The sequence below is a fragment of the Chanos chanos genome, chromosome 1 (assembly GCF_902362185.1).
Source record: "Chanos chanos chromosome 1, fChaCha1.1, whole genome shotgun sequence".
NCBI lineage: Eukaryota > Metazoa > Chordata > Actinopteri > Gonorynchiformes > Chanidae > Chanos > Chanos chanos.
This window is the reverse complement of record NC_044495.1, coordinates 34490558-34513356: the sequence shown is the minus strand read 5'-3', so window position 1 is coordinate 34513356 and position 22799 is coordinate 34490558. Positions and strand designations below refer to the sequence as shown.

The window sequence follows — 22799 nt, the reverse complement described above, 5'->3', positions numbered from 1 at the left end:
CTTCACTAATGTGCTTTTCAAAATGAACCTAAGTGAAGGTAGTCTGGATGTCAAAATTTTCATGTACTACGCTTTTTTTTTTTTTGGATCGGTCACATCTATCTAGTTAAACAAAGGAAACCAAATGCAAAGCAGCGCAGGCAAATAAAAAAAAAAAGAGTAAAAGATGAACATAAACAGGTTATCTAAACAAAAATCAGAAGTGTACAGTGCAAAGTCATGACAATGCAGGCCCTAACTTTGGCATGTGGAGTGCCTGGATGAATGAAAAACACACAGGACTGCACTGAAGTTCAAATACACCATAGCCTCTTAAGCAAGGAAGGAAAGGGGCAGTTGCCATGGTGACAGTAAAGCTCGGGAGGCCAACGTGTGACAAGCCAAGCTCAGAGAAGCAGAGGTTGGTTTTGGGACTGCTGCAGGATGCGAATGACCCGGCTGAGGGAGTCAGGGGTAGCGAAGGCTAGGTACTGGCAGCAGAGCCAGTCTTCCAGGCTCACTCCACATCCTGAATCAAGAGAGCGCTCTGCAAACTTGATCATGAGCAGTGTCCGTTTCAGATCAAGCCAGTTCTGCAGCATGGCTTCTTGACCAGGACCAGAGCTGGACTCAGAGCTAGAGTTTAGTGCCTGGAAGAGGTCCTCACGTGGTCCCCATAGGAGGCACTGCAGGCAGGCTCGAGCCTCAGCCATCTGGATCCGTTCAGAGGGATTAACATTGAGCAGGAGGCCAGCGAGCCGCTGCAGGCCCTGGGAATACAGGGAGCGGTTGGGCAGCGGAGGCAGGTCGGCCCAAGTGTACTCACGCTCTTTCAGCTCAGGAGCTTCTTCAAAAGGGTTGGGTTGGTGGAGCATCTCATAGATAAGAATACCTGTCTGGAACTCATCACATTTGCGGTACTGCGTGGTGGTCAGAAGCTCAGGCGCCAGCCGTGACTGGTCACGTAATGTCTCGGCGTCGACCAGCATGTTCTTCTGCTTGGCCTGTGAGAAGTTGCTGATGATGAGACGGGCAGGGCAGGCTGAGTTGGCTGCCGCTGCCACCGTGGAGTAGGCACCTGAGGAGGTGGAGGAGTTGTTGTTGGGCTCTGGGATGTCCAGATTCCAAGGGTTTCCTGGGTGGCAGTGAACCATCAGAAGGTTTTCAAGACGTAGGTCACAGTGTGTTACATGATAGGGCTTCATGTGCTCCAGGCCTGAACATAGCTGCAACAGGAGCAGGCATACCTGACGCTCATACAGCTCTGGATTGCGGGCATGTCTCGTCACCCCCTCCCGCACAAAATCTGCCACCGTCTGAAAGGGTACCTCACGTGTGATCACCACCACTCGACTTAGCAGCTTTCCTTGACCACTCGCCTGCATCGGTGCTGACTGCCCTTTCTGAGCCGCAGTCTCCAGCTGGGTCTGTACATCCTGACTTTTTGCTTCCTCTTTGGTTGGCTTTTCCTCTTTCCTTCCTTTCTCATCTTCACCTTCGTCATCACTCTTCTCTTCCTCCCAGGGCAGCAGGCGCACAGGCACGTCGGCGAGGAAGTGGCCACAGTCCTGCTGGATGTTAAAATGAACGGCAAGGCTCTGTCGCACAGCGAGACTGTGAAAAAACTGCTGCTGGGTTTCCTTAACTTTATACCTGCAGATCTAAAAAAGGGGGAGAGAGAGAGAGGGTGAGAGAGAGAGAGAGAGAGAGAGACTTAAGTAAAATCCTTCACTGACACAGTAAAACACATAATGAGCACTTCCCCCAGGTCCACACTGTTGTGGTGTAGTATTGGGCAGCAGGCCAGTTACTATGATACTACCCGTTATATTTTCACGATGACCCCTTTTTTAAAAATCACAAATAAGGCAAGGAGTATTTTTTTGTGCAAAAAAAAGAAAAATTATGTCTAAAACAGTCACTGAGAAAATTGTTTGCAAAGATCCCATTTTTTGACCATTTTGAGATCATCTCTTTCAGACTGATCTATTTTTTTTAAACATGGTACAGACAGTCTTGGTGTTGCTGTAATCCTTACAGCATGCTCTGGAGAACTCATCCTAATTTGAACCTATTCGCTTGTACAGAGATAATGAATACCTAACGATTTTAAACAATATGAGTGAAAAAATCTTCAGCAGTAAAAAAAAGTGCCCTGAAGCTTAAGGGTGAGAGTACTGAAGTCATACAAAATGTGAAAAGTAAGATAAACAGACTTTATCAAAAGATACTGTATATATAAATGTGAGCTCCTGAGAAAACCATGATACTTTTGGAGCTGGTATTGAAGAACCAGCTATCCCTCTGGTGTGTATCGGTCCTCAGGTGATAAAGAAAACGTGCTGTTAAGGTTTGGATCTGTCAAATGAAAGAAGAGGCTTGAATTCTGACTGGAAATTGAAACATCCCCTGGCCTTCCTCGATCAGAAAAAAGTGACAATCCTGGTACTAGGACGAAAGCCTGATCCACTTCTTGATCTTGACAGTACATGCTGCTATTTTTTTGTGTTTTTTCATAAACTTTCATAAACATTTTTACATGTAAAAGCATAATATCCATGTCCATTCCTGATGCATAGCAAAATGTGTTACAACACCTTCAAGAGTGTGTCTGTGTGAAATGTAGAGGTATAAAAAGACTACAGTTCACACAGCAGAACTCCCTTAACTGCTCTGGATCAAGTATTTTTGTTATGTGTGTGGGTCGCATAATAAATATGATCAACAGACACTGACTCAGAGGTGGAGAGACTTGTTGTCATTTCACAGCACTATAATTTACTGTAAAATGAATGGGCACCAAGACAGACATAAAAGAGCTAAATTCCTCATACAGCAGTAATCCCTAACTATGGATAGAGTATAGTCTTTCATCCCAGTTTATTATTGGTTTGTTCAGAGCAGACCAACAGACAAATCGCTTGGAGATAATAATATCTAGAGCTCTCAATACATACAGTACATTTAGAGCTCACAAAGCAGCCTCCAAAATGCAAACATTTATTGGCTAGAGAAAAAGCAATAACTGGAGGAAGATGTTTTCTTCCCATCTAAATCTCATTCCATTGGATGATGAAGATGATGCCGGTGGCATATTAGGGTTTCTGCTGTTGATCTCTGCAATAATGTGAGAGAGTGAGAGAGGCTGTCAGGGCAGTGCTGAATTGACTGTCTGCACCCCCTTTGTGCTTTAACTCAGAGCGACAGCCTCACCAGCTCCGAGCCACTTATATACGCCTCACTACTGATCAAAGCTTGGAGCAGCCATCTTATCTCTCCTCATGGATCTCTGGATGCCAGAAATAGGAGGAGAACTCTCTCTTTCTCTTTCTATCTGAAATCATAAAATCTTTCTCTCTCTCCCTGCCCACCTTCGCCCCCAATGAGGATTGCAAACAAAGCCCTTTATTCCAAAAAAAAAAAAGAAAAAAAAAAAGACATTTTGCTTAGATAAATAAAACATGAAATGTGGTTTGGTTACAGATGGAAGCAAGAGAGGGAGCTCTAGATAATCTGGTGCCTGAGAAAGAGCAGTGGTAATTAGGTAGTTAGAATGGGAGCATGAGGATGCTCAGGCTCTTGTTTATCCTTGGGAGCATGGGAGGGAAAACTGTGCTGTCTTGGGGGCCAGACTTTAATGATGTAAGCCCTTTGAAGTTTCTGTGACTGCTGAGGTTGTCTATTATTAGAATAATGCAACCTTTTTTTCAAGCTTCTTGTGTACTCTCCACATTGCTAGTCCAAAGATTGCAGCATAGCTAATTAGGGATGCTCATTCTGAATTTTTTTTTTCTGACCGATAACCGACGCTTTTCAACCGACCATTAACATTTAACCGACAAAATTAAAATGTACTATTTAGAATGGACGATTGTCAGTGACCCATTAAAAAATACCAATAGAACAAATATTTTTTGTTTGTTTGTTTTTTTCATAAGAAGGGGTTTATTTTTTCATGTGCAGAATTGGCATACTAGCCTATAACTTAAAATAAATAGCAAATAGTAACCAGACTGTCTAATGCATAAACACATATGTTTTCTTTTTAACTGTTTAAGTGATAGCATTAACCGGTCAAAATCCTTGTTGTCGGTTAATGGTTAAATGCTTAATTATTAACATCCCTATTGCTAATAAAATGCAAGCAGCTGCCAACCAGAAGCTGAGGTTCTACAACAGAAAGAGCTGCTTAAATGGGTTTTCATTCAGTTCTTGATAGCTCCTTAGCTGCTGGCATTCCACTAGGGCAGAGACTTCAAAAGCGAGGAGTGTAACCTGTCCATGAATGACACTATTGAATCCTTTACCAGCAAATACTCAGCAAGCTTGGTAATACCTTGCATTTAGCCAAAATATACTGAGACTGTGGGAGCCATAATTAGACACAGTATATCAGTTTTAGTGTTCTTACTGCTTGTATTGTCCTTAAATGAACAACTAGTTTTAATATTTCTTAACGATTTATACCATTGTTGAAAGGAATAAAAACTTTCAGTCCTTCACACAGCATGACAATGCCAGCAGTAAGTTACACTGCAAATGTTGGCGAGTTGGAAGCCAGTACATCAGGTAGATACAGTCTACAATACAACTTGAAAAAAACAATGTGAAAGGTCTCATCTGTTGGAGAGATTTGAAAAGGTCTCATCTGTTGGAGTGGTCTGAAAAGCTGTCTATTTTTTAGACAGCTTTAGAGCTTGAAAGTTTGTGTCCTATGATTGAGGAAAAAAATAGAGCTCCAGTCTTTTTGAGGTTTCATAGGAGAATATCTACAGGGATGCGAGATAGAAGGTGACGGTGAAAGCGAAAGATAAAGAGAGAGATAAAGAGAGATGAGCGAGATATCCTACCTTAATGGCGTAGTTTACTAGTGGGTCCTTAGCATACGAGGCTGTGTAATACACTGCATCTCCTGCCTCACAGCAAGGCTTCCCTGTGGTCAGTCTGAAGTGTGACCAGCTGTCAGTGTCAAAGCGAAGGTGGTCCTTCTGCCCAGCCATAAAACGGTCCTCGCACTTTGCTGCCAACTTGCGCAAGGTGTCTGTGTGTAGGCCACGGATGCGGCCCACTACCTCCTCCCAGCTGTCCATGCCCTTATAGAGAGCTGGCCTCTGAGTCTTGGCAGTACTCCCGCCGCCTCTGCCCGTGGTACGTGCCCGACCCGCCAGGGACTCTGCACTGCGACAACCCCTGCGCTCCCGGCCCACCGTAGCAGCACCACCGCTGGATGCCAAACAGGAAAGACTATTAGCTGGCCGACTACCCTTAACTCCTCCTGCTGCTGCTGGCCTTTCCAGAGAGTCACCAGATTCTTGGTCCAGTAGCCTAGCTTCTGAGCTGAGTGACGAGCTTTGACTGGCTGTCTCCCAGGTGGAGTCAAGGTCGTAAAGTGGATTGGCCACACTCAGATTCGTGCCCCCGGGCTTGGCCTCACCTTTGGGACGCAGTGAGAGCAGCTCTTTGCCCAGTGCAGAGGGCTCTGTGTTGGAGCGACCCACAACTTTCTTAGGCAAAGGGGGTGGTGTGGCTTTGGAGTCTAGCTCAGCCAAAGCCAGAGGATCTTCGGAGGTTTTCAGGTTCCTGGGGTGCTTCTGTGGGATCATGTTGGCTCGGGACTGACCTAATGGAGCAGAGAAAGAAACATTAACTGATAACATACATTGGTTAATCATGAACAACATATACATGCTAATGTGAATGGGTGACAGAGTGGGTGTCTCCAGTCGTTCTTTGCTAAATAATTCTTTAGCCAAACCTTGTACTATGTGGACTGCAGGCACGGATAAAAAACAGCTGGAGGCAAAAGCCATCCAAGTGATGAGGGTGAAACAAAATCTCTCTTCAAGTGATTTCTACCATGGCTTAATGAAGCATTTGCAGGGTGATTTTTCCAACAGCTTTAGTTAACAGTGCCCTAATTTTTGTTGACCCTGTTGGAAATCCCAGAAGTCTGCAGAGACATGTAATGGGAGGAGAGGAAACACAGACTTTTCTTTTGAGAAGCATTGAGACAGAACATGTTTTAAGAGACAGAAGAATCTCACAATAGGAGCAAAAGAAAATAATCTATGATTCTGTTCCTAGTTTATACAAACATACTATACCCGAGGGTGTAGTCCTGGCGAAAACGAAAGACACCATGGGGCAGAACACTACAACAATAAAGCAGCCTCAAAAATCACACACCGCTGTTAAAATGATTCACTTTGGAACAATGATTTGAAGGTTTTCAGCTCTTTTTGAGAACACGATTAAATGTAGGGTGTTGACTGAACCTCACACTGAAGACATATGGTCAAGAGTACCTCTTGCATTTATTTCATCTTTCCCATCACTGGGTCTGTCCTAATGCAGCTCTGGTGGTGTGTGTTGATTGCGACTGAAATGATACCCCAGCATTTTTATGAATTTTAGATTTACAAGAATGGACATAGGGATATTTCAGTTGGGGCAGGGTAGGGCTGTCATTAAGTTTAGGCTACTTAATACCTGGCTCAGAGATAAAAAAAAAAAAAAAAAAAAAAAAAAAAAAAAAACATGTTACATGTGTCTATGACGAATTATTTGGTGGTCATTTCACATCTGCAGTTAATACTACCAAACTATTCCTAATTGTTTTGATTATATATTGCATAAATTTTTGTCTGTTCTCGCTCATTCTGATGTCCCAGTAAAAAAAGTGCACCATAAAACCAGTGTGAGCAGTGTATCTTCAGCCTTGAGGATAGTGCTATTTGGCGAATGAAGATAATCCAATTAAAACGTTTAAAAAAGCATAAGAAATACAGTTTAAATGTGTGAAATTGGCAGTTATTACTGTGAATGGATATACAGAAATAAAGAAAACATCTAGCTTTGGGTGTGTTAACTTCGGACTAAATAACCTGCATTTAAAATAAAGAAGATGGAACAGGTCACAGCAATGAGCAACAAGGAATCCTTTTTACTATGCAATATCATTTATTTTTCTTAAAGCTGCCATGGGCCTGCTGCTCCTTTTTCTCCTGATCGAGATGTGCATTTTTCCAATCATGCTGTCATAAGTGAGACAATACATATGATGGAGACAGACATCGCCCAAATGTTATTTGGACGGACCCTGGATCTGTTGCGCTGCTTGTTTCCTGGGCAGTTATGTGACTTTCCAAGTCCCTTACACTAAGCTTGCCAACCAGCTAAGGTGAAAGAATTACAGCATTTGGCTTGCATTATTAATGAACTCTTTGAACAAGGCTCATCTTCTCATCGTTTCCCTTAGTATTCATTTGAGGATCTGCAGTATCTCAGGCTGTGTCATCAAACATGATTAAGCCTACAAAGAGCATTTATTATTGAGTTATACTAAGCCCCAAAGAAAGGCGATGCTGAATATAAAAATATAATATAAAAGCTGAATATAAAAGCTTTCATGTACTAACTACATGCAGCAGCAACTATGCATTAATGTTAAAGTGATTACATTGTCATGAACCTTAAAACAATGGGGAAGATAGGACTAAAGAGTGACAGGATACTGAATGATGCAGTAAAATTCCATAGTGTTTGGTCAGGTGCACAGTGCAGTGCAGCGTATTCTGACCTCGTGCAGTGTGGAATATGGTATTGTTATTTTACTCAGCTGCTTAAGCATGCTAGGTAATCTTTCAGTTACGTACCTGAACAGTGGTCACCTAGAATGATACTCACATTAATATCTCAAACACACATAAACCCCTTTTCACAGAGTTTTCCATACATATTGACAGCAAGATCTGTTCATGCTGAAATAGAGTCATGCTACCTATCAAACATTTTAAAAAGCCAATAAGCTAATATTAAAATATGCATGATGCAATGCGTAATGTATTGAGAAGCATGTGATGATGGACATGATGGTATCCCTATTTTACAATGCATTTCCAGAGAAAGGTACTCCTGAGCAAGTGAAACATTTTAAAATGTCTTAATACTGCAAACAGGAAAATCAGACAAGGATTTTATAGCAGAGGGGTATATTTGCCTCGCACTGCCTTGAAGTGTGAAGGAAAGAGGAAAAAGTGGGAGCAGACTCAAAGGTAGACAAAGACAGTGTGAGAGAAAAAGAAAGAAAGAAAGAAAGAAAGAAAGAAAGAAAGAAAGAAAAAGAAAGAAAGAAAGAGAGGAAGAGAAAATGTGAGAGAGCACGCATTTGTTATTTTTTGCCACTTCTGTGTGTGGGAAGATAGAAAGATCAAATCTGAAGTTAAAGTAGACTCAAACAGCCTTAGGCTCACCAACGCTGTGGCTATACTGACACATATTCTTAACAACATAGCCATATTTCAATATTGTTAAGACAACGACCTGCAATAACATCAACAATAATACAAGATGATCCCTGCCAGACGCTGCCCAATCTAGTTGAGTAATTCGTCTTGAGCCGATGTTTAATCATGCTACACACTGAGAGGTGTCAGAGCTGATCTGTTGGTAGTAATCTCTAGATTTCAGTAATGGGCAGGAACCAACTAAAGGGTCACTGATTGAGAGGACAAGTTGTTGGTCACATGGTAAAATCTACAGTCTCAAATCCTACCCTCTTTTCAATCTGCCCCCCCCCCCCCCCCCCCCCCCCCCCATTTGACCAGGGAGAACTAAATACTTTTCATTCAGAGTTCTACTGTTTTTTGTATTGTTAAAGAGTATAACATCATTTGAGACAAATACATGCAGGCCTCTTTAGTAAACTGCTCACTTTCATCTACTGCAGCACTATCAGTCTCTGTCGTTATTACTCATTATCATCACTAAGAAAAGAGTTGATATAGCCCCAAGACTTGATGGCCCCTCTATCTGAAGAATCCAGCTTGCAAATTACCATCTCAGAGGAAAGGTACATTTTAAACACGGAACTGTAAAGTTACGACATCACCCTGCAAAACCACTAAAGGATAACTGCAAACCAGACAGCAGCCAATCTAAAAATCAAAACCACCAACACACAGCAGAGTGAGAGAGAGAGAGAGAGAGAGAGAGAGAGAGGGAGAGAGAGAGAGAGAGAGAGAAGACAGGAGAACCACGAAAAGCGGAGAGAGGGAGAAAGAGAACAGAGCCGTACCTTGGTTGTGCCACTCTCTCAGTGACAGAGGATCAAGGCAGACGCATTCTGTATGCTCTAGGTTCGAACACAGAATTCCTCCTTGCCAGCAGGCAGGACAACCCTGCTCTACTTAGGCATTCTTTCGGAGTGAGGCAGCAAGCCACGCTCCTCCCAATGCGTTTTTCAGAGAGGGATTGGTGCCTCTCTCTCTCTCTCTCTCTCTTTTTTCTCTGTCTCTATCTCTCGCGCGCACACTCTCCCTCTGTATCTGTGTGTCTGTGTGAGATGTCAACCTCAGATGGGCACACACCTACACAGATTAAGTGAAAAACTCATTTTATCTGTGAAGGAAGTGTCTAGATATGCAACCTGCTGGGACTTCCCACTATAACAGGATGGCAAAAACAAATAGCTTACTTACAGTAAACAGTTCTGTGTGAGTCTATGATCTTTCTAACAACCAAACATGCTGCAACAAGTATCACATAAACCTCTGCAAAAGTTTCAAATTTTGTATGTAAAACTCACTCAAAGTTTGAATATGTAAGAAGCGGATTCCTCCCATTTGTATTCAAAAGAGGGATAATATTTAAGTTTGGGAGGGATTCTGCAGCTTTTAGGGTTACTTGTACATTTAATTCACTGAAAAGGCTAAACACTGCCGTGACGACAGTCTACAAACGCTTACACATAACCCTAATTTAGTCATTCAAAATGAACAACAAAAGTTATTTCTGAGACAAGCATATATAAATGATAGCATCTGAGGTGGAGAAGGATATTGGTTTTTGTCTGTGAAACTGTGAGGACAGTAGTGGACAGTTTTTAATACTCAAAGAAACAAGGTGCAGAGGGGTGTTACATTTTCCTGCTCTTCAGCAACTAAACAAATTATGTGATTTTTGTGTGACTAAGATAACACGTTCTCACATTTGCATGCACAGTATGGTTTACAAGAATGATAACACTAATTGCACTCAATCCCTGCGTTGCACTGATTTCCTGAATATGAATGTAGTTGCTAATGTAGCAGTATGGAAAGCATGTTTATTCAGTTAATTTACTTACTGTTTTCAAATATTCTACAGTAATGAAAACAGGCTGGAGGTAACTATGTACCTGTATTTTACAGATAGACAGATACACCTCATGTGTTACTTTATATTCAACATTAACAGCAACAATGATGAAATAAAACCTGCAGTTAGACTTTACTGAATGCTATTTAACGTGGTAACAATATTAAAAAAAATATCTTCAGGTACCTCCCTCAATTGATTTTAAGGCCAGGCATCTGAGATTTCTTTCCCACCATTTAGCCAGTTATGCAGTTCCAGATAAATTTGCTGGTTATAGAGAAATCCTAGTATCAGAATCCAGACCAAGATGTTTCACGTCATGGCACACAGTATAGGAAAGTCAAGAATCAGTGATTAATTGACATCAAAGACAATGGCTGGTGCTTGGCTATAGTGCGTTTTTTTTGTAGTTGAAAGGATTCAAAATTTAGTCAAAAACAGTGGGGGCTTTGCCAGTGTTTTTGCAGTCATGTAGTGTATTCTGACACTAGGCGAACATCTAAAAAAAAAAAAAAAATTGCAGCTAAGCTTTTCAATAAATTAAATTGAAATCTTTTGATTTTGGACTCATATCTCTGTCCTCATTAAGTTTTGAAAAGCCAAGAGGAACAGAACTATTTCCTTTAAAACTTTTTTTTGGCACAACTCCAAAGTGGTTTAATTTAGCAAAGTGCTGCACAGACACAAGATCACATTTGAATCATGAGAAAATGAGGACAACACAACGGAACATGGCAACTACTGCTTTTTTAGTGAAGCAACATGGGCAGCAGGCCTGTTACTACTACTACTTTGATCTATGACAATACAGTGGTTGACATCAAATTATGACAAATCTCAGTTAATTATCAGTAAATACCAAGCAAATTTGCCTATCTTGCGAATGTTATGTATCTCAGTACTTCTCAGTAGTCACTTTCACACGTATACACTTATTTGGACATATATCCAATACATCCATACACAGCAACTGTTTCTCTAATCTGACCATACCCTCTGGAAGCACCAGATCATAGTCAGCCTCTCCATATGTGCAGGACTCTAACCTCTACAAAGAAGCAGATGACAAGAAAAAAATTCTCCTAGGTGCTTCTGAGGACTGCATAACACATTACCGATTCAATGCTCAGAGACTTCCCAGAAGAGGAAGCTGAGCTCCTAGGCATAACATCAGTCACCATGAAATACTCTTTCCTATGTTGCTAGCGTTCTGCAAACAGGCTGAGTACAAAGTCTCACGGGATGTGGGAATACACCTGTCTGATGACATATCTTTGCATATGTTAAAAAAAAAAATCCTTTGAGGATTCCCCCCCCCCCCCCCCCCCCACCGCCCCCGCCTTAGCACTTTGCAGGAAGTACCATAAAAAAAAGTCTTGGTAGTGATTGCTCAACAACACTGGATGGGAAGATGTTCTGCTGTTACACAGGATGAATCAACGATGAGGTCACAAGCCATTTTTCAAGCAATTAATTTTTGTTTCTTTTTAACAAACACCTATCTAAGCACTGGCTTTGACTCAGTTGCCTCCATTCTACACAGTGCTGGACATGTTCCAGAGGGATGCTTGTCCATGCTCATGCAATGGCTTTTAAATGCAATGGGCAGAAAATGACGCGTGTATCATGTAGATAGATTGATCTGAACATTCCAAAAGATTAAAAAGGTTGATGATCGCAATCAGAGTTTTAATTGCTTGGATAATTTAACACCTTGTAGAGAAAAGTGCAAAGTTCAGCATACTATGTAAACACTGCAGTTAGCACCACAAGAGGAAGATGCTGCCATAATCAAAGAGCATAACAGATGGTTTCCAGAATGCTCACCACGCGTTTGTCACTGCATTGTTAGCTCGCTCTCATTTAGACTAGTTAAACATTTCGGCTGCAGTAAGTGCAGTTCAGAGTAACTTTTTATTGAACTTACCAAGGTTAGTATAGGTGGCGCTGCATGAGCTGGAGGCTGGTGAGTGAGAGTGGCTGCCCCCCTCCTCAGGCTCACCCAGGCTGACACTGCCTTCACTGGGTGCTGCTGCATGGGTAGTGGAGCTGGCTGGCAGCCCTGACGTAGACAGGTCGAGTTTGGCAGGCAGTGAAGTAGTGGTAGGTGTTTCTGTTCCAGCTGCCTGAGAAGGTACCTGGCTGTAGGACAATGGGAAAATAGAGCAGTTCTGATTGTAAAAATATATAACAAATTCCCAGTAAATAATTTCAAGTGCAGACCACTGATAGTTTCCTTTGAGTAGAAACAAAGGAGATCCAGTGTGATATGAAGCTGTGTAAATCAAATCTGATTTGATCAGGAATCTACAGACGTTTATGAGGCAATATTTCTTAAATTAACTGGGTGACTTGGGGTCTACCTGGGTTAAAAAGCAGAACCTTTGATTCTTCCTTTTTTTAAGAGTCAATTAGATCATTTCCATATCACAAACACCATCAAAATAAAATATTAATCAAAATATTTCTAATAAGGTTGCCTTGGGGCTTCATGCAGGATGCTGCGTGAATAAGCAGAGGTGTGGAGTGAAATGTAAACTGAAAGAGAGCAATAGTGCATAATACCCTCAAAAACCATGTGGAAGACTGTGGTGTTCTGATATATCAGACGAAAATGAAGAATTAACATCCTTTCTGCAGAGAAACCTTCCAGTTTTGAATTAGATGTACTACAAATAGACAAAACTGCAAACCAGGTTCATCATTACGGGGTAGAGGCTAGTTTCTCTGAAACGTGTATTAGAACAGATGATGTATGATGCACAGCCTGGAAGCACACTTAAATATGATGGATGCATGTTAACTAATGCATGTTTCTAATGCATGCCCTCAGTGGCCACCGCTCATTAAAGTGTTTTGTATATGAAAGGGGAAAGAGATCATCATACATTAGCAGTAGTGGCATTCATACATTAGGGACCTTTGGAAAAGGCAGGCAAACACATAACTGATTCAAATGAGGTCATGAATTTTACCCTTCTCAAATCACTGCAGATATCCTGACAAGTAAAACAATGTCTGTGTTTGGAAGTAAGCAATCAGCAGCTTATCTTTTCATGATCATTTATTTTCAGATGTGACTAATGGGATCCGAAAGAACACAACCGAAAAGGAAATGTATCCTCAGAATTCAGATTCTCATCAACACAGACAAGGCATTTCCTCAAAAATTACAGGTGTCAGAGCTGGTTAAAATGCAATTGACCTCACCCTAAGACAGCAAGACAGCAGAGAATGTGCCAGAGAGAGAGAGAGAGAGAGGGGGGGGGGGGGGGGGGGGAGAGAAGAGAGAGAGAGGGAGAAAGAGCGAGAGAGAGAAGAGAGAGGGGGGGGAGAGAAGAGAGAGGGGGGGGGAGAGAGAGAGAGAGAGAGAAGAGAGAGAGAGAGAAATGTAGAGGCCTCCAGTTGTCACAAAGTGGATAATAAACCCACCACAAATGTCTCCATACAAGTATAACACAATTGTTTAATTATTTGCTTAAGATCTTTTCACACTAAATGAGATTTTTTTGCCCAACAACTCCTGAAATGTCTTTCTGGACTTTGATGCACAAGTGCTACACATACAAAATTAGATTCCCACTTTGTGACCTGCTTTGCTGCTATTGGAGACAGTGAAAGCTACAATATATTAAAGAGCTAGTTACAGGAGCCAGTGTCCTTCTGATATGCAACACCCGCTACTGTCTACCATATAATTAAATATATTATGCAAATTAATGTTAATTTGATGACAGTTTCAGCCAAAATAAATAAAGTGATTCAGACTGGCTATGCTTCAATAAATAAGCTGATTCAGTTAGGTTCATGCTCTGCAATACTTTATAACCTTCTAAATCGTCCAAATGTTCCACTGCTAAACTTTTTACCTCTTACTGCCTCTAAATTAATTACTAAACGTAATATACTGACTGCAAGAACTAATATACACATCAGAAATGAAGACAAATCACTGCATATACTGGGCTAATCTGGGCTATGTAAGACGTTACTGTTTTTAAATTTTCATATCCTAGTTGTTCATAATGTGTCCCCACAATATACTGTGATATCTCGATAAACATTCTATTTTTTTTTACCTATTTATTTATTATTTTTATCAATACTGTTTGTGTCATGACACGTATAGCTTTGTGTCGTGACATAGTACTTCCTCACACAGTTGTAAAATGTGACAGCCTCTCACCCAACCCTGTGACCTTTATCACCTGCAGTATTGACTGTGCCATAACAGGGCCTTAAATAACACCCCTTAACAACCCATTCTTTATCTCAACTCTCACTTCAACCTGATAAAAGAACAAACCACAAAGCAAAAAAAAAAAAAAAAACACCACAAAAAAGCCCAAACTTCTTGGTAAGCAACTATGCTTACCATGATTTAGAACAATTTTGCAGTACTGACTCTGCCAGTCATAACAGGGCATTAAATAACACCGCTAAACCATTCTTTATGTCAACTCTCACTTCAGCCTGATAAAAGAACAAACCACAAAACAAAAAAACTGAAACCAAAAACAAACAAACAAAAAACAAACAAACAAACAATAATTCTCGGTAAGCAAAAATGCTTACTGTGATTTAGAACAACTTTGATCATTTAACCCGGCTCTCCCCCAAAATATAGGGACTCTGAGATCAGCATCACCTCAACTGGTTAGAACTAGATCACAACCTCATAACTACGCCACACATGAAGCACACACCCAAGTACACAGTGTCTCACCTTCCATCAATCAATAAATAAGAATACATGTGACTAAGAATCATCTCAAAAGTCCAAATGCTACCGTGTCTGACCATAAATTTCTTTGGTATAACTGCACTCGCAATCTGCATGACTTGTAAAGGCAATAAAAATATGATAACACTGTATACACATGTCAGAGCATGTGGAAGAACAGCCTCCCACCTACTTAAGACATATTAAGACACTGTTGTTTGTAGTTTCTTGACAAAACAAAGTGCACAAATTATGTTTTCCAAGACAACTAAGCGAACAAGAAACAAACAGTCTGACCTCTGCGTCTGTGAAACTGAAATGTTGTTAAGGCCACTGTCATGGCTGAACAACATGAGGTTATTTTTAAGTCAATACTTGTTCAGACAGACTAGACATGCCCAGTGGATTTCACTTGTACCAAAACAGCTTTGCAAACATACACACACCTTTCTAAACCAACAGCTGAGTGGAAACGACACACGGGTCACGTAACTTACCCACTGTACTGGCTTACACAACTCCCCATTGGAGCAGGGGTTTGTGGAGGGATGAAGAATGTGAGGAATGAAGAATTCCTGCTGCTACGATCACTGAAATATCCTCTGCTGTAAGTGTTGACTTACTCACAGTCATTCTGTGGTGCACACCTGTCTAAGGTGCTGCTTGCATGTTAACACTGGGCACGCCCTAAACCAATCACCTGACTGAGCCAGAGAGAAAAAAAAGAAAGATCTTGTTCTCTACCAGTGGCTAGCAAAAATACATTTACAAAGGAGAAAATACAGGTTCTTGTTGAGAGACTGATAATATGACTCCATTATCTTTTAATTTAATAAACAGAACAAAGGTAGTATTGTGGATACAGCTGTATTAGTGGGGCTTCTGAATGTAAACAGGAAATGATAGCATTGCCACAGGATATGAGTTTCTCCCAAGTTTCCCAGGAAGGGAGATTTTTACATAATGCAACCCTCTCCAGTAATACACAACAAAGGCATGCCTGACTCATCACTCTGCTAAACATGTCTGGGATGTGACAGTGTATAAATCAAGTCATTTACACAATAAAAGCCCACTCAAAGTTAATGCAGTGCTCTTGAGCTAGTATAATAAAAGAGTAAAGCACAAATATGCAAGCAACCTGGTTTATTGGGGGGGGGAGGGGCTGGTCTCTTCCCAAGCTTTGGCCATTGTACTATTTTGGTCTGATGGTGGTACTAGACCAAATGAGCTTTTATCCTCTCAGAAATGCCAAACTTTTCACAATTTTCATGAAAAATTACCACTTGTGAGGACAAGGCTCTTCTTCCTGGCAGACCATAATTACTCTTTTGCCATTTTCATGTGTGGTAATCAGCACTGCTAAAATTAATGAAAGCCCACTCTCTGTATATCAACTGTATGTAAAATGTTCCTCTTAACAAGCTTAAGTGTTTTAAGACAACTGAAAACGGCAGTTGTATTAAAACACTTAAAAGATGGATATAATGGAGCAAAAAAGTTACTACCTACACACAAATGCATCTAGTAAGGAAAGTCTGATGATATGTTAAAAGTTTTTTAATTTTATTTTCCATCAAAAAAGTAGACTTGTTCTCTAAATGGTAAATTGCCATACTATAACACCCTCTCAGCTTTAAAACTGACAGTGGAAATTCCCTCTTCAATAAATACAAGTAAATAGACTGCAAAATAAGCAAATACTGCACATGGTTCCTCATTAACTCCACAAAAAGTTTCTGTCATAGCAAGATGTCTGAGTATTTCTAAAGTAGGATTTATTTAAGACGTAGGCACACAGCATATTTTAATGTGCCAGTGAAGTGTGGAGTGCAGTTATGTTCTAGAACCAACTTAAGGTCATGCAACACGAATTGTAACATGGCTGTCCATGAAAGCTCTCCTATTTGCAATGCTTATTTAACTAAAAGTTTTTTAGGTCTACAGACAGTGTGTTTAGAGTTAGTGGCAGTGATGTAACCATCATGTACATTTCATGTAATTAAACAACAACATTATGGACAGTACAGTAGTGCCCAACTCCAGAGCGATCTGAAATGCTCAGAGATACATTCCAAGTAATCTACTGTCATAAAATCATCCAACATGCAGTAAGATATTTAACTGAATAAATGTTTAAAGAGAATTGCCTAGAGAAGATTAAAACAGATTAGAGAGAATGTGTAACTAAAGTAATTGGATTAAAGTGCTGGTCAGAAGAGTTTAGTACGATGAATTACCTCATGACTTTGCTGATTAGGAGACTTGCTCTGCTGTGTGGTTGGGTTGACTGCCCTGAGGACAACGATCTAGTACTTTTCCCATCTCCCATGTCTCTGCCCTCTTCAATGCGCACTTCACCTTCCATGTCACCAGTAGTGCTATTCTCTGGCTTGTAAGTGAATATTATCGTGGGTTTCTGGTTAGGATCGTCAGTCTTGGCCTCTGCAAACCAGTGCTGACGCTGAATGGGTGGTGGTGGAAGCATAGTGATCACTGTCCCGTCAAGGCCCACTAACTTGCCTTTTTCCTTTTCTCGCTCTATTCTTTCCTTTTGCTCATCCTCGTCCTTCCGCCGGCGGAAGAAACTCTTGAAGGAAATCCAGCGCTTGGGTTTAGCACTTTCTGATCGTCTCCCCTCGCCTCCTGGGCTGATCTCTCCATCCCCAGGATGTGAAGAGCTTGCTGGCTTGGCCCAATTGCTGAAGTGCCTCTGAAGCAGATTGCTGGCATGGTAAGGGGAAGAGGTGGACCTGGGTGGTGGGAAAGGAGCACTGGACTCAGATTTGGGGCTTGTGGGGGGAAGAGCAGCAGAGGCACTCTGGGATTTAGGAAGCTGCTTGGAAGGAGTGTCTTTCCGGGGTTTAGACAGACAACCATCTGTAGGGGAGAAAAGTGACTTAGGTCTGCTGAGTGTCTCCTTGGTTGCATCAGGTGGGACTGAGTAGAGCTCCTCACTACTGCAGGCTTTACTTTGGCTACAGGGTGACTCTGGGGGAGACAAAGGAGGCTGGATGGAGGCCACAATCTGGGAGAGCACAGTGCTGGCTTTCTCCCGCTGGCCCAAAGCAGAGCCTGATGACTGGCATTCACCATTTCCTTCTACATTGGGACAAACCTCACTGCCAGGTTTCTGACTGTTCACCAGTGTGACAGAGCTGGTGTTGCTTTTAACCTGGCTACCACTCAGGGGGGAGGAAGCAGGGTTTGCAGTGGGAGAAGTTGGAGCAGCAGAAGCAGTGGTTGATGTGCTTGAGTCAATAGTGGTTTTGGTGTTAACTTCCTGGGGTTTCTGTGCTGTTACTGAGGAAGCTATTCTACTGTCAACACTGGGTTTTTCTGGTGTGGACTGGCTACAGGCAGTTCTTTCAGTGGGCGAGGCCTGGACACTCTCTGAGGATCCAATTTCCTCATACGTGTGGCTGACTACTCGTCCACTGGTTCCAGTCTTGGGCTGTGGCAGCTCCCCACTAAGACCCAGAAAGCTCTTATACACAGCCAGATTGTCATAAGCGCTAGGATTTATTACGATGGGCACCTTAACTGCATTCTTGGAGCTGCGGGCATAGGTAGGTTCATCATGGATGATAATAGGGAAGGGAGGCATTCCAGCATTGTTGTAGCTGTTGAACTTTATCTCTGACAAATTGGGGGACTTGACTGGAACTGTACGGGAAGAGGACTGGCCTGCTATGGGGGAGGTTGGTGCTGATTTGTGACTGAATTGTCGAGGGGGCGCAGAGGAGCCAGAAGCCCCTCCATTGACCAGTTCCACTTTAGGAATTTTCTGGCGAGGGCTTGTGCTTGAGGTCCAAACCTCCTGATAACGGATATTTCCGGATTTCTTACAGGTGTTCAACACAGCTGAAGACTTTACAGTGGAGGCTGCAGTTGTTGGAGACATAGGGGTTACTGGGGACAGCTGGCTTGTTGGGCATATCATTGTTGAGACAGGAGATTTGGGTGAAACTGGGGATTTGGCTGAGACTGGAAATTTGGGGGACACTGGTGAAGTTATAGACAGAGGCTGATTTCTGGAGCCTCCAGGATATGGTGGGGGACTTAATGCTGTGCAAATCCCCTTAGTTGTTGGAGTGCTTTCAGAACCATGCTCTTCTGTGTTCGCCATAGAGGCAGAGACATCAACAACTGTGTATGGCTTACAAATGGGAGGTTTCTCCAGGTTGACCACTCTGTAGGGCTTAGCCTGCTCTTCAGTAGGGCTGAAGCTGATGGTGATTGGCTGGCCAGGGAGAGCTTGTGGAAGAACTCCCCCCTCCCTACAACTGGCATCCTTGTCTTCCAATCGAATGGCAAGAACAGCTTTGTGGGTTTCAGTGGCTTTAGGTGAATTCAGTGCTCTGTGTGGTGGCTCCTTCCCATCACTTGACAAAGCAGTGGGCTCTCTGTTGGCTGATGGAGAGTGCAGGCCATTGTGTAGGCCAGAAGGGGCACTGCTACCATTGGAGGAAGTGCGCGAGTCCTCTGGTAAAGAAGAATAGGACTCAGGGGAAGTGGTAGATTCAGAGTTGGACAGGAATCTGCTTCCTTGCAGACCACTTAAGCTATAAGGAAGGAGTCCATGGCTCCCGTTAGAATTCATAGATGGGTAGTCATCCAAGATGTCGTCAAAGCTGTCATCATAATCCACAGCACAGATCCTCTGCAGGGAGCGGTTTCGAAGTGGCACAGTGTTCCACTTCTTTCCAGTGGTAAAATTTACGGGTGATAATGTGGCTGCACGAAAATTGGCAAAACGAGGTTGTCCCCGCATGCGGATCTCCATGGCCAGGAGCTCCTCATCACTCTCATCCCAGCTCTCATGTTCGCCATCATCATCTTGGTCACTTTGTTCTTCGTCACCATCATCGTCGTCATCATCATCATCATCATCATCATCATCACCATCATCATCATCTTCTTCTTCCGTATCACTTGAGAAACTGGGGTAACAAAAGCGGCCTCCTTCGGTGCTAATAATCTCTGTGCTGTCACTAAGGGACACACGCTTAGCTGCCGCACTACCACTCCCAATGGCCAGGCAGCTGGAGGCTGGCATGCCCCTCTCAAGAGAGCGTCTGTATGAACTGCTGATCCTGTCTAGGAAATCCTCTCTGGAGCTCATACTGGGGCCTGAACCCAGGCCAGCAATCTCTTTCAGTACATCAGACAGCCCGTTGTTGTTATTGTTACCACTGGGTACTCTTGGGCTGCATTGTCTGTAACCCTCAACCTCATTTCCAGCACTGTCACCATCATTATTGTTTGGTCCCCCAGGTTTCTTCTGGTTCGAGTTGTCACGGCTCCAAACTGTGAAGGCAGAGGTCTTATTTGATTCTGTTGGGTCAGCAGAACGAGGATGGTTCCCCTCCAAATCCAACCCAGTTGAGGGCAAAGACAGCATCATGGTGGGCTTGACTGCAATGGTGGGCTTTTTGGCAACTGGAGGACGGAACTGTCCAGAGCGTGCAGAAATGCCACCTCGCTGGGGGCAGTTGGTGATATCTGTGTTGGGGCGAGCTCCAGGTGGAGGGTGGTTCTGCTGGCCCAAAGGTTGCACAGAGGGACCTTTCTTCGAGCCTCCCTCTGCTAGGCAGTGCAGGCTCTTGGGCTTAAAACAGTTCTTGCACTCGCCTGGTTTCCACACGTGTTCAGTGAAGGTGTTGCAGGCAGACATGGCTGGTGTCCTGGTGAGGCAGCAGAGGGTCAGTGGACTGGAAACGCCTCCATGAGGTCAAGGCCAGGGGAACACACTCCACTAACAAAGTTGGTACCGGCTCTAGTCACTGCACAAATCCTCTGCCCTTCAGTCTCTTCAGTCTCTGAAAAAAGAGACAGATAATTACTACAGTGTTTAGCCTCAGGCACTGCTGCAATTCAACAGTACTTTCCTCTCAAAACAAGAATTACATAACTAAGTAAAATAAAGTAAAGTGTATTTGAACATTAGGCAAGTATGACAAATATTACATATATTTAATTTCCTTTCAACACTGATATCTACATTACATAAAATATAACATATTTCAAAGATTACTGTACATACAAATTCAAAGTGAGATTTCCTTCAAATCAGTTTTCATTTTCTCCCTCTTCATCAAGTCGATACACATGCAATGGCTTAGAGTGATAAGACTGCACGAACATATTGCACAGGCTTTGTCCCTCCATTAGGTGGAGCAGTATTCCAAGACTCCACTAATTTCAGGCCACCTGTGACTGCTTGACCTCAGCTGAGCATGAGTGAAAGGGCCCAGGCTCACTGATGATTTGCCTGACATTTTTTATCTCTATTTTTTGAGCACAATAAAAAGCAGTTATAAGCAGCAATCAAACGTATTCATGACATGACAACTCTATGGCACAAGCCACTACAGAGCAACAGTCTGCTATCAGATGTTTAAAAAGCTTAAATATTTAATATTCTCATCCTTACAGTATTCAAAGTAAAAACGATGAGCAAAGCAAATTAACATTATTGTTGTTTTTTTCATATATTATCCTGTTTACGGAAGCAGGAGACAACTCCTACTTTGACAAAGTCATGCATCCACATGACTCATGCAATGATGAAAACATCCTCTTTCATTCAGCCTTATTTTTTCCCCAGCACATTTTTTTCCCACATAAGCAATCATCAGCCAGAGGGTAAATCCCTTAGAGATACAGATGAGATGGTGGCAGATGATTAATACATTTTACTAAAGGAAACACATTCCTCTGAGAGGTGAAGAATGAGTTTCCTCCAGTAAAACAGATTAAATATTTCTCTGCACTTCTTGTTCTGCTCACTTTTTATGTAAGAAATAATGTTTGTAGTTTACATATGACCATGGATGGCTGTTACGGCTTGCTCTCTGTGGGTCAAGAGGCTAATAGGATAAAACTATTGCCACGTCTGGAGCTACACTAACATTTAAATTGTCATAAGGGATGCTCCAAAGCAAAATTTCCCCCATTCTGCCACTGCCTACAGCATTGTACATCTTCAGTCACTCCCTGCTCTAGTACATCTGATTTGAGTCATCACCTAGCCTAATTACCAAGAGACCTAAAAATGCAGAGTGGTGGACTTCCAGGAGCAGGAGCAGTAAACAATGTAGGTTCTGCAATGCTCTAATGATGGTGCTTAATAGGAGTACAGTCAAACGTGGGTCAAGTACCTAATTTGTGACCATCTCTCTTTCTCTCTCATTAGAGCACTCTATCTTATGGTGGAAGCAAGAAATGACACTGACATTTGACTGGGCTTGTCTGCCTTGCACAGACCGCAGCATCCACGAACTCACAAACCACCATCACCATTGACTTCTATGCCCTTCGGTTCTGCACCACAAGCAGATTAAATAATTCTGTGTGGAAAAGGTCAAATGTACTAATGAGGTTTCAGATTGAAAACAGCAAAAACAGTAGCATGGTAACTACTAAGAGAATGCCTTGTTTTGGACAGAAGAATGTCAAGAGTTTTGTTTCTGTCTTTATGTCTTAAAAAATGTTTTTTTTTTTTTTTTTCGTGTGTGTCTAATATTTGGTGATTTGGCTGAAACCACTTGCACTGTATGGCAATGCTTACATTTACTGCCTTTATAGCATAGAAACAAGTGTCCAACCCTCCTACTGACAAAGAAAATGAGTATGAGAAGGAAACATGTTCCTCTCCAGCCTCTGTAGGACCAACAATGAGTTTTGCCCAGCTGTGACAAGGGTAATAAAGCATAGGGTGTGCCTGTTAGGCAGGAAGCATAGAGGTCACATCCTGTACTGAGTAGATCTTGTGGACACAATAAGGTATGAACACCCCAGATTATTCAACATAACCCAAGTTCTGGAAGGTCTATGGTACACACATGGGTGTCACATCTGTAAGCCAGACAATGAGGGTGACTCAGCATTGAAAAGGCTCCATGAATTTAAAAAGCAAGTGATAAATTACAAACACTGAGTCAGAATTTCCAATTTA

At 42.3% G+C, this 22799-nt stretch overlaps 1 protein-coding gene across 1 annotated transcript; it reads right to left on the bottom strand.

The window, feature by feature from the left end:
- Positions 1-386: 386 nt before the first annotated feature.
- Positions 387-20516, bottom strand: peak1 (pseudopodium-enriched atypical kinase 1). The gene is made up of 6 exons (XM_030784476.1): positions 18792-20516; positions 17126-18710; positions 15341-15383; positions 12044-12258; positions 4830-5599; positions 387-1640 (listed from the first exon to the last, which is right to left on the bottom strand). The coding sequence occupies exons 1-6, from the start codon at positions 20514-20516 to the stop codon at positions 387-389; spliced, it is 5592 nt and encodes a 1863-aa protein (XP_030640336.1).
- Positions 20517-22799: the final 2283 nt, after the last annotated feature.

What these genes read in the sequence shown, in the direction of transcription:
- peak1 (XM_030784476.1), bottom strand. Translation starts at nt 20,516, where the DNA reads ATGTCTGCCTGCAACACCTTCACTGAACACGTGTGGAAACCAGGCGAG. An exon ending in GTTGTCCTCAGGGCAGTCAA is followed by an intron (nt 15,384 to 17,125) that starts CCCAACCACACA and finishes TTCTTCATCCCT; the next exon opens with CCACAAACCCCTGCTCCAAT. An exon ending in GAGTTGTGTAAGCCAGTACA is followed by an intron (nt 12,259 to 15,340) that starts GTGGGTAAGTTA and finishes ATTGTCCTACAG; the next exon opens with CCAGGTACCTTCTCAGGCAG.